Genomic DNA, 14,912 nt, shown 5'->3' with positions numbered 1-14,912 from the left:
CAGGACACTTCCCTTGAAGGAGTGAAATAATGCCGTAGAGATCTTGTATGTGCACCTGTGAACCACATCTCATATGAAACACAGCCCATATCACAGTACACTGCTCCCTCAGTGCAGAACGGAAGGTATCATTATAGATTTAATGCTTAGGTCCCCGGATACAATACTTAAACCCCACAAGGTTTTGACTCAGTGACACTATTACCAACTGATCCCCAGTTGGGCGCCAATTGGTTTGGTTCCTATTTTCTTGATAACAATATCTTATTGTATTCTAATAGTGCATCGAACAACTTTAATTCAGAAGCTAGTGACTGTACAAAGCTAGATGAGAGAGTCAAAAATGTACTCTCTTTGTGCTTCTGCAGCTTAAGGGCTGGCCAGTTTTGTGAATTACATTCTGCTCTGGATCTTGCAAAGATATTAGAAACAACATGTTTTATCCTCGCAATCAGGCAACTTAAAGGCTTGTGAGATAGCTCACAACTTGTGAGTATTTACCCTGCCTAAATTAGACATGTACAATCCATGTGGGCAGACTAGAGCTTGCAAACAAATACGTTGCCTCCATAAGCCAGCACAAAGAGACAAGACGCAACATCAATCAGAACCAAACAGTGCCTTTGACATCGTAAAAAGAGTGTTATCAAACAAACTTTGTCACAGAGCCACACAAGAGTGTTGACCAAAAGCTCGTTCATAGTGGCTAGGAAAGTCTTACAGGAGGAGAGAAAGGGAGAGAGGTGGAGCGGTTAGGGGAGGGAATGCCTGTCCGCAGAAAATCAGCGTTGAAGGAATGCAGAAATTTTTGCAGGTTTGTGGAGCTGGAGAAGGTTTCAAAGTAAAGGAGGGCCGATATTATTAAACTGGAAGGAAGTGATGTTGGTTAATGGGCACAGTGGAACACAGGATGACCTAGTTCTGCAGTAGTAAACCTGCCTAAAACAAGGGCTACAGTTTTGAATCAGTTAACCTCGAGTTAAAAGCAATAAAGGTGTTCAATGTAAATTACTCAGCTGCTGAACTAAAGGGAACATTTTCCCTCAGACCTCTCAATGTCAGTGAATCTTTACATTTCAACAAGGCATTGTGTTACTTTTCAACCCTGCATTCCTCTCACAGCGAATGGTCAACTGCTGTACCCTGAGAAGTGAATGGTAAACAGGAGGGTGCCTTACTGCTGCCTGCTGGAAAGCTCCCTTGGTGTAGGTGCCACCTCCCCTGTAGTTAATGGCAGGGATCTCCTCGTTCAGCAGAGAGCACTTATGCTGGTGGTATTGGGGGGCCGAGATGTAGTCGACCCTGGGCACCACATTGCTTCTGGAGGAAAAGGTCACGATTGCCACCCGGGTGGCAGAAGGCACCACCGGGAAGTCCGACAGCAGCTTCTTGACGAACTTCAGCTCGTTGTCGAAGTTGACACTGCCCACGCTGGAGGACTCGTCCACCAGGAAGACCAAATCCAGGTTGAGGCTCTTCTCTCTCAGCTTGCGCACATTGCGTTTGAAGACTGCGCCCAGCTTCAGCACCCTGTTGGTAGCTGTGGCCAAACTGTTTCGATGCTCTTTCAACTCGAAGGTCTTTCCCTTTAAGAAGCTCCTTTGAAAAGAAAATGGGTGATAAGATGCTAGACAGCAAACGGCGTGCACAAACACGAAGAGTGTCCCAGCCAGCCGCATTATTTATCCAAGTAAAAACAGATTAAAAACAAAGAATAAAATTATTAATTCAATCTTCACAAAATCTCCCAGGACTTCCTGCAACAGTTTCTTCTGGAAAACGGACACAGGCAAAAACAATCTCTCTCTCTCTCAGAATTCTCTCTTTATAACTGCACTTTCTCAGGAGACCAGGACAGAAGTCAGGTTGTGATAGGATGAAACTTTTGAGTGTCTCTCTGAGTCTGACACTAAAGCAGTAAAGGAGAGGGGCGGGTTTTTCAAAAAAAAAATACTGCTGGAGTAACTGAGATTCCTTGTCGCTGTTACTTATGCGTCAAGCTATCAGCATTCCCAAAGAAAACATCAGCACAAACTTCCTGATTGATCCCATATGTCTGGCAAAACCAGTAACCGAGAGTGCCATTTTAATTGAAAACATTTTGGCTACTTTTCAGTTCCAATTGTTAAATAGCTCAGTTTCACCTTGGACAATGGTACTCCTTCCAGATGGCTTCTGCTATGCAGTCAAGAAGTATTTTTTTTAATTAAACCAAATGTAACTTTGATGAATGCATTCAATTCCCAATCGATCCAGAGGATAACTAGAACAGGAGATTGACACATTCCATTCAACACAAGCACTTTAAGCAGCCTTCTCAAAACATGTTTTACTTCTTACTATAACTTTTGCCCTATACATGCGAGCAGACAGCTTTAGGGACTGGTTGAGGAATGGGTTGGACAAAAAAAGAACTACATCAGCTGCTAAACCACCACATCTGGTAAGAAAACTCAAAAATCTCACTTCTAACCATAGCGCTGCTTTGAAAGGGATTCCAATCAGTATCATTCCAAATCAACTTATTAATTGTGCTTTTGACAATACAAAGGCATGTATTTCTGCAGATCCTTTTACTCACAATCTCGGGATACCCAAAAATGCTTTATAGCCTAACATTATACTTTTGAAGTGTTGTAATGTATAAAAAGCAGCAGCCAGTTTGCCCATATCAAACATCCTGTGAATGATCAGGTCATTTGTTAGTTAAGGGGAAAATGTTGGCAAGGACACCAGGGAGAATGCCCCCTCCTGTTTGACGAAAAAGTGGCATGGGATTTTTTACGCCATCCTGAGAGGGCCTCATCCACACTACTGCATCTCAGACACTGCGGCATTCCCTGAGTACTGCACTGGCAGAGCCACCCTGGAAAATCTAGTTAAAAATTTTGATTTGAGAAAGCAGAGAGCGAGATGTCTTGGAACTCCAGTTAAACAAAGGAGTTTCAAACACTTACACTGATAAATATTTTGACTCTCATTTTTTTATTTGGATGATAACTAGCATGTCACCATCGGCTAAATAAGCCAAGATGGTGGCGTAAGACTCATGAGCAAGAGCTCATTCGCTTCATCCATTTCTTCTCTGTTTTGTCTCTTTTCATGTTTTTCTTATCCTTCTTCTTGCCTCATATCTTTGGGCAACCTCAGTGATGCCCAGGGATGAAGCCAGCATGGAGTGCAGGCCTCAATAAGAGCCAGCACGGTCTCCCGGCCTCGAGGTGAACCCAACACAGTCTCCCGGTCTCGAGGAGAGGCCAGCATGGTCTCCAGGCCTCGAGGTGAGCCCATCACGGTCTCCCGACCTCGAAGTGAGCCCAGCATGGTCTTCCGGCCTCAAGGTGAACCCAGCACAGTCTCCCAGTCTCGAGATGAACCCAGCAAGGTCTCCCAGCCTCGAGCTGAACCCAGCACAGTCTCCCGGCCTCGAGGTGAACCCAGCACGGTCTCCTGGCCTCGAGGTGAACCCAGCACGGTCTCCCGGCCTCGAGGTGAACCCAGCACGGTCTCCCAGCCTCGAGCTGAACCCAGCACGGTCTCCCGGTCTCGAGATGAACCCAGCAAGGTCTCCCAACCTCGAGCTGAACCCAGCACGGTCTCCCGGCCTCGAGGTGAACCCAGCATGGTCTCCCAGTCTCGAGGTGAGGCCAGCGCGGTCTCCCGACCTCGGGGTGAACCCAGCACGGTCTCCCGGCCTCGAGGTGAACCCAGCACAGTCTTCCGGCCTCGAGGTGAACCCAGAACAATCTCCCGGCCTGGGGGTGAACCCAGCACAGTCTCCCAGCCTTGAGAGACCTGAGATGAAGCCCGGCACGGACTAGAGGACCGTCTCAGCATGGTCTAGGCACGAGGCCCACTGCAGACTGGAGGCGAGGCCCGGCATCGACCCAAAGTGAGGGCTGGCGCAGATTTGTCCGCTCCATCTTCTCTGTTTGGAAGGACTGTCGTTCTGAATTTTTTTAAATTTAAGATTAGTTACAGTGTGGAAACAGGCCCTTCGGCCCAACAAGTTATTTCTTTACTCTTCCAATTTATTCCTAAGCTTTTGAACATTGATGCTTTTTGTAGCTCAGATGGCAAGAAGGTTTGTAACGATGTACTTTATAATTTCTTTATTTTTCTAATTTATTCCTAAGAAGCTGTACCAAGGTACCTTTGTATCTAAGATGTCTTCGTAAGTGGCGAATTTGTAAACCATTCACTGCTCTCTCGTGAGTACGTGACAATAAACCTAATTCTACTCCTATTGCAAAAGTAGTGTTTTAGTAGGACCTGTTTTGAATGTTCCCTTCTTGCGTAAATGTCAAGATCAAATTACCATTTATAATGAACACTTCATTAATTCTCCTACCACAAGCCAAGTCAATGAGACTCAAAGGGAAAACTCTCCACTAGTTGAAATCATAACTGGCACAAAGATAGATAGTTGTGGCTGTTGGAAGCCATTCTTCTCAGCAGCAGAACTGCACAGAAGGAGTTTGTCAGGTCTGTGAACCATTCATCAGACTACTGCAAAATTAACTCTCATTTTCTTTTCTCATATGCTGCCATTCCTGTGAGCAATTCCAGCATGTTCCATTTTATTTCAGATCTCCAGCATCTGCATTCTTCTGCTTTTGTCTTTGCGCAATTTGAAATGTAACTTTCTTTCTTTTTCCACAGACTCTGCCTTGAGATGCTGAGTCTTCTCCAGAATTTTCAGTTTTGATCCTGGTAGTTCTGGGAGAGTTTCAGAAATGCTTGCCTTGGTAATAAATTTTACGAAGACATCTTCGGTACAAAGGTACCTTGGTACAGCTTCTTAGGAATAAATTGGAAGAGTAAAGAAATAACTTGTTGGGCCGAAGGGCCTGTTTCCACACTGTAACTGAAGAAGGGCTAATGCCCGAAACGTCGATTCTCCTGTTCCCTAGATGCTGCCTGACCTGCTGCGCTTTTCCAGCAACACATTTCCATCTCTGATCTCCAGCATCTGCAGACCTCACTTTCTCCTAATAAATTTCATTATGGAGTTAATCACTTAAAATGTAATTATATTGGGACATTCCCTTGGGTTTGCTATTATGATTGCAGCTGGAAAGAAATGTGATAATGAGGACCTACACATCGAGAGGCCTTTCAACAAACCAACAGAAAAATCCCTATTGTAGTGTATTGAAAAATTACATAGTGCACTTTGTTAAAAATCACACAACACCAGGTTATAGTCCAACAGGTTTAATTGGAAGCACTAGCTTTCGGAGCGCCGCTCCTTCACCAGGTGGTTGTAGAGGACACAATTGCAAGGCACAGAATTTATAGCAAACGTTTACAGTGTGATGTAACTGAAATTATACATTGAAAAATACCTTGATTGTTGAGTCTTTCATCTGTTCGAATACCATGATAATTTCACTTCTTCCATGTGTAAATCACAACACTTATTTTTAAAAGTTACATTCTCAGATTAACTATAACAATTGGTGTTAGCCAAACAATATGTTGAAGGCGTTAGCTCCCTGTGTTCTCTGTCTATGCCATGATGTTTAGATTGATTCTAATCTAAAAAGTGAGATAACGGAGTTTTACATGAATTCATGCAGTTTTTGAGCAAAGTACAATGTAACTCTGCAAGTACAAATTTACCCCACAAACATATATGTATATGCGTGTCTGTGTATACATGTGTCCGTGTGTATGTGTGTATAGGAGTGCCTGTGTGTGTATGTGTGTGTGTGTGTGTAGGGGTGTTTGTGCGTGTGTGTATAGTGCAACGGCAGTCACCTGTAATGTGACATGAACCCAAGGTCCCGGTTGAGGCCCTCCCAATGGGTACAGAACTTAGCTATCAGCCTCTGCTCGGTCACTTTACCTGAGAATGTAACTTTTAAAAAAATGTTTTGTGAGTTACACATGAAAGAAGTGAAATTATCATGGTATTCGATCAGGTGAAAGACTCAACAAACAATCAAGGTATTTTTCAATATATAATTTCAGTTACATCACACTGCAAACTTTTGCTATAAATTCTGTGCCTTACAATTGTGTTCTCCACAACCACCTGATGAAGGAGTGGCGCTCTGAAAGCTAGTGCTTCCAAATAAACCTGGTATTGTGTGGTTTTTAACTTTATACACCCCAGTCCAACACCGGCATCTCCAAATTGTGCACTTTGTTCACTTGAGGCTGCTATATAGACACATACCAGCAGAGGGAGTCTGCTAGGAAGAGACACCAAAAGACCTATGCTTAGTATGTAGTATTAATTATAAATATCTCTGACTGAATATATAACTGTTTTTATCCTAAGAACATCTCATATATAATCTTTACCAACCTATTAAATTTCTTTCTTTGTGCTGGATTAAGTAATCCTGCACAGAGGAGAGGACATTGATTTGTGGAGTGCAGGATGAGCAACAAGCTAAACCTTTCGTGTCTGACCTGTTAATCTTTCTGAAGATCTGCTACTAATAGAATCATAAAAGTAAAGAAGGGGCCATTTGACCCATTATGCCCACACTGGCTCTTTGAAAGAGCAGTCCAATTGGTCCTACTCCCCTGGCACCTTCTCTGCAGTCCTACAAAACTTTGCTTCATGACATTTATTCAATACCCCTTTTAAAATGTTATTGTTGAATCTTTCAGGCACCACAGATTGAAACAGTTCATTAGGTAAATCAAGTTATTCTCATGACCTGCTATAGTTAATTATATAGGAAAATCTTTGTAATCCAAATCCTTTAAAGAACAATTGCTGAAGAGATCACTTATTCTTGTAGCCAGAATCACCCTAACGATTAACAACTTTAGTGGATGAACAGAGCTTGAGAGAAATGGAATTACTCCATTGAGCCGTTTTTTTGAATGTTTGAATTAAGTTCTTATTTTCAAAGCACTTCATCTGTACCATAAAAGCCACAAAACAAAAGCCTCCTCCACACAGTTAGCAATTCTATCGAGACTGCGTAAAGCGATCTATGGGACTCATTGAGTCATAGAGATGTACAGCACAGAAACAGACCCTTCGGTCCAACTCGTCCATGCTGACCAGACATCCCAAACAAGACTCAAATGAAGAGTTTTGAATAATGCTCGCTCAGGGTGGAAAATGGACAAGTTCCTCTGTCTGATATTGTTGCTGAGTAACTTATTCAATCCATTGGTACTGTTGGCCATTAGCAGCAGAGTGGTATCCCACCATAATCTATGACCTCAAGATTCAGCATACTTTACACTCCCATCAAACCAGACACCTAACCCTTTTTCAATAAACAGGAGCAGCACCAGGATTACCTGAACATGAGGTGCCAACCTGGTGAAGTTACAAAGTGCGCATGCTAAAGAACAAAAGCAATGAGTTATATGATCCCACAATCAGCAAATTGACTTGAATATCTGTAGCTCATCTACAGCCAATCATGAATGGTGGTGGACAATTAAACAAATAGCCAGAGGATGAGACTCCATGAACTTGCCATCACCTATGATGTGGGATTTACATATTAATGAATCAAAACCTGCAACCCCATTCTAATTGATTAAGTACTTAACAGCAATCTAGGTTTATTCAATATATTGCATCATTTGTATGACACTTTGATCTTTTATTATAAATTCTGTGTGCTATGATCCTGCCCCACTAGTTACCTGACAAAGGAGCAGCGCTCCAAAAGCTAGTGCTTCCAAATAAATCTGATGGACTATAACCTGATGCTGTGTGATTTTTAGCTCTATCATCAATGATCGAAGAGTCCAGCAGAAGTCTAAAACTATCAGAACCATCTTCAGAGTGATGCCAAATATATGATCCATCTCAGCATCCTGGAGATCCCCAGCACCTCAGATACCAGTCTCAGACATTTGGATTCCACATGACACGAAGAAAAGATGAGCATGTTGGATACAGAAAGGAAATGGCAGCAGCTGTAATACTGAAAAATATGTTCTAAAATTACCTGTGAATTTTGACAAATGGTTCCACTTTGGCTCCAACACTGGCACCCACCTGATAATGTAGAAAATTGCCATGGTTACTGTCCTGAGACCATCATCTTTAACTGATTCATGAATGACCTTCCCTCCGATAAGGTCAGAAGCATCTTGACAGGAATTATAGAAATAAAACAGAAAGGACTTGATTATTAGCATTGATTCAAAGAAACCTTTTGGGAAGATTCAGTTCTTGTAACCTTTTCCCCAAACATTTTGGTATTTTTAGTCAACCTGTCTAGGACACCTCTGGTTAGAGACAAAAAAAACCTGCAGATGCTGGAATCCAAGGTAGACAGGCAGGTGTCTGGAAGAACACGGCAAGCCAGGCAGCATCAGGAGGTGGAGAAGTCGACATTTCAGATGTAAGCCTTCTTCAGGACTGGGGGTGGGTGTACAGGGAGCTGCAGATACAGGGGGTGGTGGGGATAGGGTAGTGAACTGGGGTTAGGTGAAGACAGGTAGAGGGTACGACCTGATTGGTCAATGGGAGGAATTAATCCGGTTGGTGGCAGGGAGGAGTGGAAGGTAGGGGAATGGGCTGGGAAGGAAGTCGGGATGGGAAGGGAGGTTATTTGAAATTGGAGAACTCAATGTTGAGTCCTCCAGGCTGTAGGCTTCCCAGGTGGAAGATAAGGTGTTGTTCCTCCAGTTTGTGCTTTGATTCTCTGTGGCAATGGAGGAGGCCAAGGATGGTCATGTCGGAAAGGGAGTGGGAAGGCGAATTGGATGGTGACTGAGAGGTCAGGTTGGTTCCTGCGGGCCCGGCTGAGATGCTCGGTGAACCGTTCCCTAAGTTTATGTTTGTTCTCCCCGATTGTAGAGAAGACCACATTGGGAGCACCTGATACAATAAACTAGGTGAGAAGAGAGGCAGGTGAACCTCTGTCTAACCTGGAAAGAGTGTTTGGGCCCCTGGATGGAGGTGAGGGGAGTGGGGTACCAGCAGGTTTTGTATCTTTTCCAGTTGCAGGGGATACCTCTGGAGCAGATGTGACTTGAATGAGGAGCACCTGGCTTAGAGGCAGAGACATTACCATCCACTTCAAGAAACTTTTTCTTAAATTATTTTAATCAACCTGTTTAAAGGTGTTATGAGACACCTCTGGAGCAGGTTGAACTTGAAACCAGGTCTTCTGGCTCAAAGGTAGGGACACTACCACTGCACCAAAGGGCCTTTCTCATAAACATTTACTGTGGAATTATTATGCTCCTCACCTGGGAATATTGATGCCCATCCATGGAAGATATTTTCTAATCAACCTGTTCAGGTATGTTATGGTACACCTCCCAAGCATAGGACTTGAACTTGGGCCTGGACTCAGGTAGGGACACTACCACTTTACGACAGGAGACCTCCACATTTATACAGTTAGTTAAGGTAAGCATTAGGTGTGATTGTCTCTATTTACAAACCTGATTCATTGGGATTAGGTGAGGCCACGTTTGGATTACATTTTGGTCTCTAAACCTAATGAAGCATGTAGTCTAATTATGGGGAGTGCAATAAAACTTCATTAAATTGATCATTGGCATGAAAGTATTGTCATGAAGATAGATTAATGAAATGGGTACATCTTCTCTAAAGTCCCACAAGAGTGAGAGATAATCTGATTAAGACATAAAATCCTGAGAAGTTGTTTACCTAACTGGAGAGCTTTGGTGTAAGGAATTGTGTCAGAAGGGGTTGGCTGTTTAAGAATAGAGATGAGGCACAATTTCTTCACTCAGAATGTAGTTTTACTTTGGACATCTTTGCTGAAAAGAGCTGTGGACTTTTAAAAAATTTGTTCATGGGATATGAATGTTGGTGCCTACGCTGCATTTACTGTCCATCCCTAGTTGCCCAGAGAATCCTCAATAAATAACTCCATCAAGACTGATATACCATCACCATGTCACCCTTTATTTACACATGAACAGTCCTTGGCTTTAGTACTCACTTAGATTCAGCTATCAGAGTGCCAGCATCTCTGACACTCCCCTTTTTAATCTCTCAGCCTGGGCTCCCTGATTGGATCAGACTAACAGCCCCAATCAGGGAATTCATATTCAATGAGGTTCCTCTGACTGACCTCATTACAATCACTACAGATAGAATCATAGAACCTTTAAAGCTGTCTTTTTGAATCATTGCAGTCCTTGGGGTGTAGGGACACTGACAGTGTTGATAGAAAGAGAATTTAGACCCAGTGATCGTTAAGGAACAATGATACTGAAGAATTACCAGGGATATTTAAAAAAAAACATGCAATGCAGCTTCGCTGGCTGGCCAAGGATTTATTGCACATTTCTAATTATTCTTGAAAAGTGGATGCTGAGCTGCCTTCCTGAACTACTGCAATCTGTTTGGTGTAGGAATGCCCACAATGCTATTGTGGAGGGAGTACCAGAACTTTGACTTAGTGACACTGAAGGAGCAGCAATATGTTTCCAACTCTGGATGGGGAGTGGCCCGGAGGGGAACTTGCAGATGGTGGTGTTCCTATATCTGCTGCACTTGTCCTTCTACATAGAAGTGACCATAAATCTGGAAGGTGCTGTCTAAGGAGCCTTGGTGAGGTTTTGTAGTGCCATCTTCTAGGTGGATCACACTGCTGTTAAAGTGTAACAGGGAGTGAATATGGATGGAATGCCAATCAATGGGGTTGCCATCTCCTGGATGCTGTTAGATTTAGATTTATTCAATATTATCACTTGGACCTAGGTACAGTGAAAAGAAATTAATATCGCCATGTCGGCCGCCATTTTGGATTACAGAATAAATTTCTGAATAAATTATAAAATACTGAATAAATTGATATTAAATTGATGTTACTGAAACTGAAACAGCTTCAAAAGTTCAGTTTTCCCTCTCCATAGACTTCACCCTCTCTGCTCCTCCAGTTGCCACCATCCGAAATCGGTTCTGGCAACATGCTCCTTTTCTGCCGCCACATTACTTCCGAGTCCGCTGCCTCTGAGCTGGAGATGATCACGCAGCATGGGTCCTGCGCTTCCTCAGACACTGAACAACGACCAACAGCTCTTGGCTCTGAGTTGACCAATGGGATTTTCTGAAACCGTCATCCAAGATGGACTGGGGATGGAGATACATGTCCTCCTGCAGGAGGCCAGGAGGAGGCTCCAAGGTAACCAAGCCAAAAAAGAAACATGACTGAGCTGGAAAGGCAACAGTGAAGCATGTGGATGTGGCCGAACCTATCGCATCAGCCCATAAGTAGCCGAGTCCCACTCTCAGGGATTGAGTGCTCCTGACCCCACCTCTGTTGAGTTTTCTGAGTGGTGTTGGGAGGCATTGGGAGGAGTATTCCATCCCCCTCCTGATTTGTGCCTTATAGATGGTGGACAGGCTTCTGGAAGCCAGGAGGTGAGTTACTCACTGCACTATTCCTCTGACCTGCTCGTGTAGCTGCAGTACTTCCATGGTTAGTTCAGTTCAGTTGTGGGTCACCACAGACTCTGATGCATCACGCCTGCTTGAGTTAGCAGATGGTGGCTCAGTTTAATGTCTCAACTGAAAGACAGCAGAGCGGAGACAAAAATGATTTCATGTCGACAAAGTGAAACAAACTGACAAAGTGAGTAGTAAGTAAATTGGGTAGAAAATTCTAAACGACCCTTATCTTGTTTAACTAAAAGGACCCAGGCACTAAATATATCACGCTACTGAAGCAGTAATCCACATTCTCCTGTATGGCACTGTACATAGAACAGAGCCAGAGCTAGACATGCTATATAAACTATTGATTCAGCCCAATCGACAAGCAGGGTCAGATAAAAGGAAATAGCCATACGACCTGGCACGTATTTCAATCTGGTTTTAATTGGCTCCTTTGTTTCTTAAAGGGAAGGTTCTGTGTGTAAGGGGCGGGGGGGTGGGTTGTGTTCGAAACATGTCTGTGGAATTTTAAACACACATTTCTGTAATTCTTTTCCAGCCACAAGTGATTGTTTGGATTACTGCCCTCATCTTGTTAAACCTAGACAATGCTTGTTGTTCTGTGCTTGTGCCTTTGCTACACAACACTGTGCTCTTTGACATGACCCATGAAGCAATTATAGGCTAAAATGAAGCATAGCATAAAGTAGAATTATACTTATTCCGGTATGGCTATTAGAATTACTTTCAACTTATTCTGCACACTACAATAACCACAATTTTGTTTACTCAAAGGGATTTTGAGGGTGAGGGTGTAGATATTATCAACATTTTCTGGCTTGCATTCCAGAAGCGTAGAAAATAAATAAACCGTTTGCTCAGCTTTAAAAATGTTATGTCACAAGAGCTTGAGAATGGACGTTAGACTCCACAGATTGGGCACACTCCTAGATTGTTGCAGTTTTTCATCTTAATCGTCCCAGGAAAGAAACCCACAGAGGAGTTGCCAATATCTAATTTACTCCTCCAAACCCCAAAATCAACAGTGGCTCAGTTGGTAGCAGATTTCACTTTGCTCAGAGGCTTGTGGATTGACTCTCATGACAGTGGAGGTGCTGCACAGTCTTCTGGATGAAGTATTAAATCAACGCCCCAGCAGCCTCTTGCAGGCAGGTCATAGAAATAGAAAATAGGAGTTGGAGTAAGCCATTCAGCCTTCAAACCCATGCTGCCTTTCAATATGATTAGGGGTGATCACTCAACTGTTCTTGCTTTCTCCAAGTACCCTTTGATAGCTTTAGCTCTAAAAACTAATCTCCCTCTTAAAAACATTCAATACTTTGGTTTCAACAGTTTTTGTGTCAGAAAATATCAGAGGCTCACCGCTCTCTGATGAAGAAATTTTTCCTCATTTCAGTTCGAAATGGTCTAACTGGTCATTGGGAGCATCCTTCTACAGTTAGATTAGATTCCCTACAGTGTGGAAACAGTCCCTTCGGCCCACCAAGTCCACACCGACCCTCCGAAGAGCAACCCACACAGACCAATATCCCTCTGACTAATGCACCTAACACTATGGGCAATTTAGCATGGCCAATTCACCTGACCTGCATATCTTTGTACTGTGGGAGGAAACTAGAACACCTGGAGGAAACCCATGCTGACACGGGGAGAATATGCAAACTCCACACAGAGAGTCACCCGAGGCTGGAATTGAACCTCGGGCCCTGGCACTGTGAGGCAGCAATGGTAACCACTGAGCCACCATGCTGCCCCATATCGTCCAGTTTGAACTTTATAGGTTATAGGAGAACCACCAACGTCCCCGTTCCCCCCCCCCCCCCACATATTCTAATATTCCAGTGAATGTAGTCCTAACCGATCCAGTCATAGAGTTATATAGAATGGAAACAGAGCCTTCCATCAACTCATCTGTGTTGACCACGCATCCCAAACTGATCTAGTCCCATTTGCCAGCATTTTGTCCATATCCCCCTACACCCTTCCTATTCAGGCACCCATCCAGATCCCTTTTAAATGTTGTAATTGTACCAACCTCCACCACTTTGCATCACCCTTTGTGTGAAAAAGCTGCCCCTTACGTCCCTTTTAAACCTTACCACTCTCACCTTAAACCTATGCCCTCTAGTTCTGGACTCACCTGCCCCAGAAAAAGACCATGGCAATTCACCCTATCCATGCCCCTCATGATTTTACCAACCTCTACAAGGTCACTGCTCAGCTTCCGACACTCATGGGCTCCAGGTCCAGGCCATGTGTCTGAGTCTCTGTGCTATTCAACGAGAGGATAACTGATCTGATATTCCTCAAATCCATTCTCCTGCCATTTCCCTATAACTCTTGATTTCCTTACCAATTAAAACTCTGTCTATCTTAACCTTGAATGTATTATATGACCCAACTCCCACACCCTGCTCTGCTAAAGAATTACACAGATCCACTATCCTCAGAGAAAAAATTATTTATCTGTTTTTGTTAAATGAGTGACCCCCTTAAGACCATAAGACCATAAGATATGACCCAACTCCCACACCCTGCTCTGCTAAAGAATTACACAGATCCACTATCCTCAGAGAAAAAATTATTTATCTGTTTTTGTTAAATGAGTGACCCCCTTAAGACCATAAGACCATAAGACATAGGAGTGGAAGTAAGGCCATTCGGCCCATCGAGTCCACTCCGCCATTCAATCATGGCTGATGCGCATTTCAGCTCCACTTACCAGCGTTCTCCCCGTAGCCCTTAATTCCTCTAGACAACAAGAATCTATCAATCTCGGCCTTGAAGACATTTAGCGTCCCGGCTTCCACTGCACTCCGTGGCAATGAATTCCACAGGCCCACCACTCTCTGGCTGAAGAAATGTCTCCGCATTTCTGTTCTGAAATGACCCCCTCTAATTCTAAGGCTGTGTCCACGGGTCCTAGTCTCCTCGTCTAACAGAAACAATTTCCTAGCATCCACCTTTTCCAAGCCATGTATTATTTTGTACGTCTCTATTAAGTCTCCCCTTAATCTTCTAAACTCCAACGAATACAATCCCAGTATCCTCAGCCGTTCCTCATATGTTAGACCTGTCATTCCAGGGATCATCCGTGTGAATCTCCGCTGGACACGTAGCAGTGCCAGTATGTCCTTCCTGAGGTGTGGGGACCAAAACTGGACACAGTACTCCAAATGGGGCCTAACCAGAGCTTTATAAAGTCTTAGTAGTACATCTCTGCTTTTATATTCCAACCCTCTTGAGATAAGAGACAACATTGCATTCGCTTTCTTAATCACGGACTCAACCTGCATGTTTACCTTTAGAGAATCCTCGACTAGCACTCCCAGATCCCTTTGTGCTTTGGCTTGATTAATTTTCTCACCATTTAGAAAGTAGTCAATGCTTTTATTCTTTTTGCCAAAGTGCAAGACCTCGCACTTGCGCACGTTAAATTCCATCAGCCATTTCCTGGACCACTCTCCCAACCTGTCTAGATCCTTCTGTAGCCTCCCCACTTCCTCAGTACTACCTACCTGTCCACCTAACTTCGTAT

At 43.6% G+C, this 14,912-nt stretch overlaps 1 protein-coding gene across 3 annotated transcripts in view; it reads right to left on the bottom strand.

Annotated features, from left to right (window-relative positions):
• The window catches only part of svep1 (sushi, von Willebrand factor type A, EGF and pentraxin domain containing 1), a 236,178-nt gene extending 234,401 nt beyond the window's left edge, over positions 1-1,777 (bottom strand). For all 3 annotated transcript variants that reach the window (XM_043716218.1, XM_043716221.1, XM_043716222.1), the window contains exon 1: positions 1,179-1,777. In XM_043716218.1, the coding sequence (XP_043572153.1) occupies positions 1,179-1,679 (501 nt within the window). In that variant the 5' untranslated portion in view covers positions 1,680-1,777. The remainder of the gene's footprint in view (positions 1-1,178) is intronic.
• Between the last annotated feature and the right edge of the window lie 13,135 nt (positions 1,778-14,912).

This window comes from Chiloscyllium plagiosum, chromosome 2 (genome assembly GCF_004010195.1).
Source record: "Chiloscyllium plagiosum isolate BGI_BamShark_2017 chromosome 2, ASM401019v2, whole genome shotgun sequence".
Taxonomy (NCBI): Eukaryota; Metazoa; Chordata; class Chondrichthyes; order Orectolobiformes; family Hemiscylliidae; genus Chiloscyllium; species Chiloscyllium plagiosum.
Note: the sequence above shows the minus strand (reverse complement) of the source record. Positions and strands in the feature narration are given on the sequence as shown.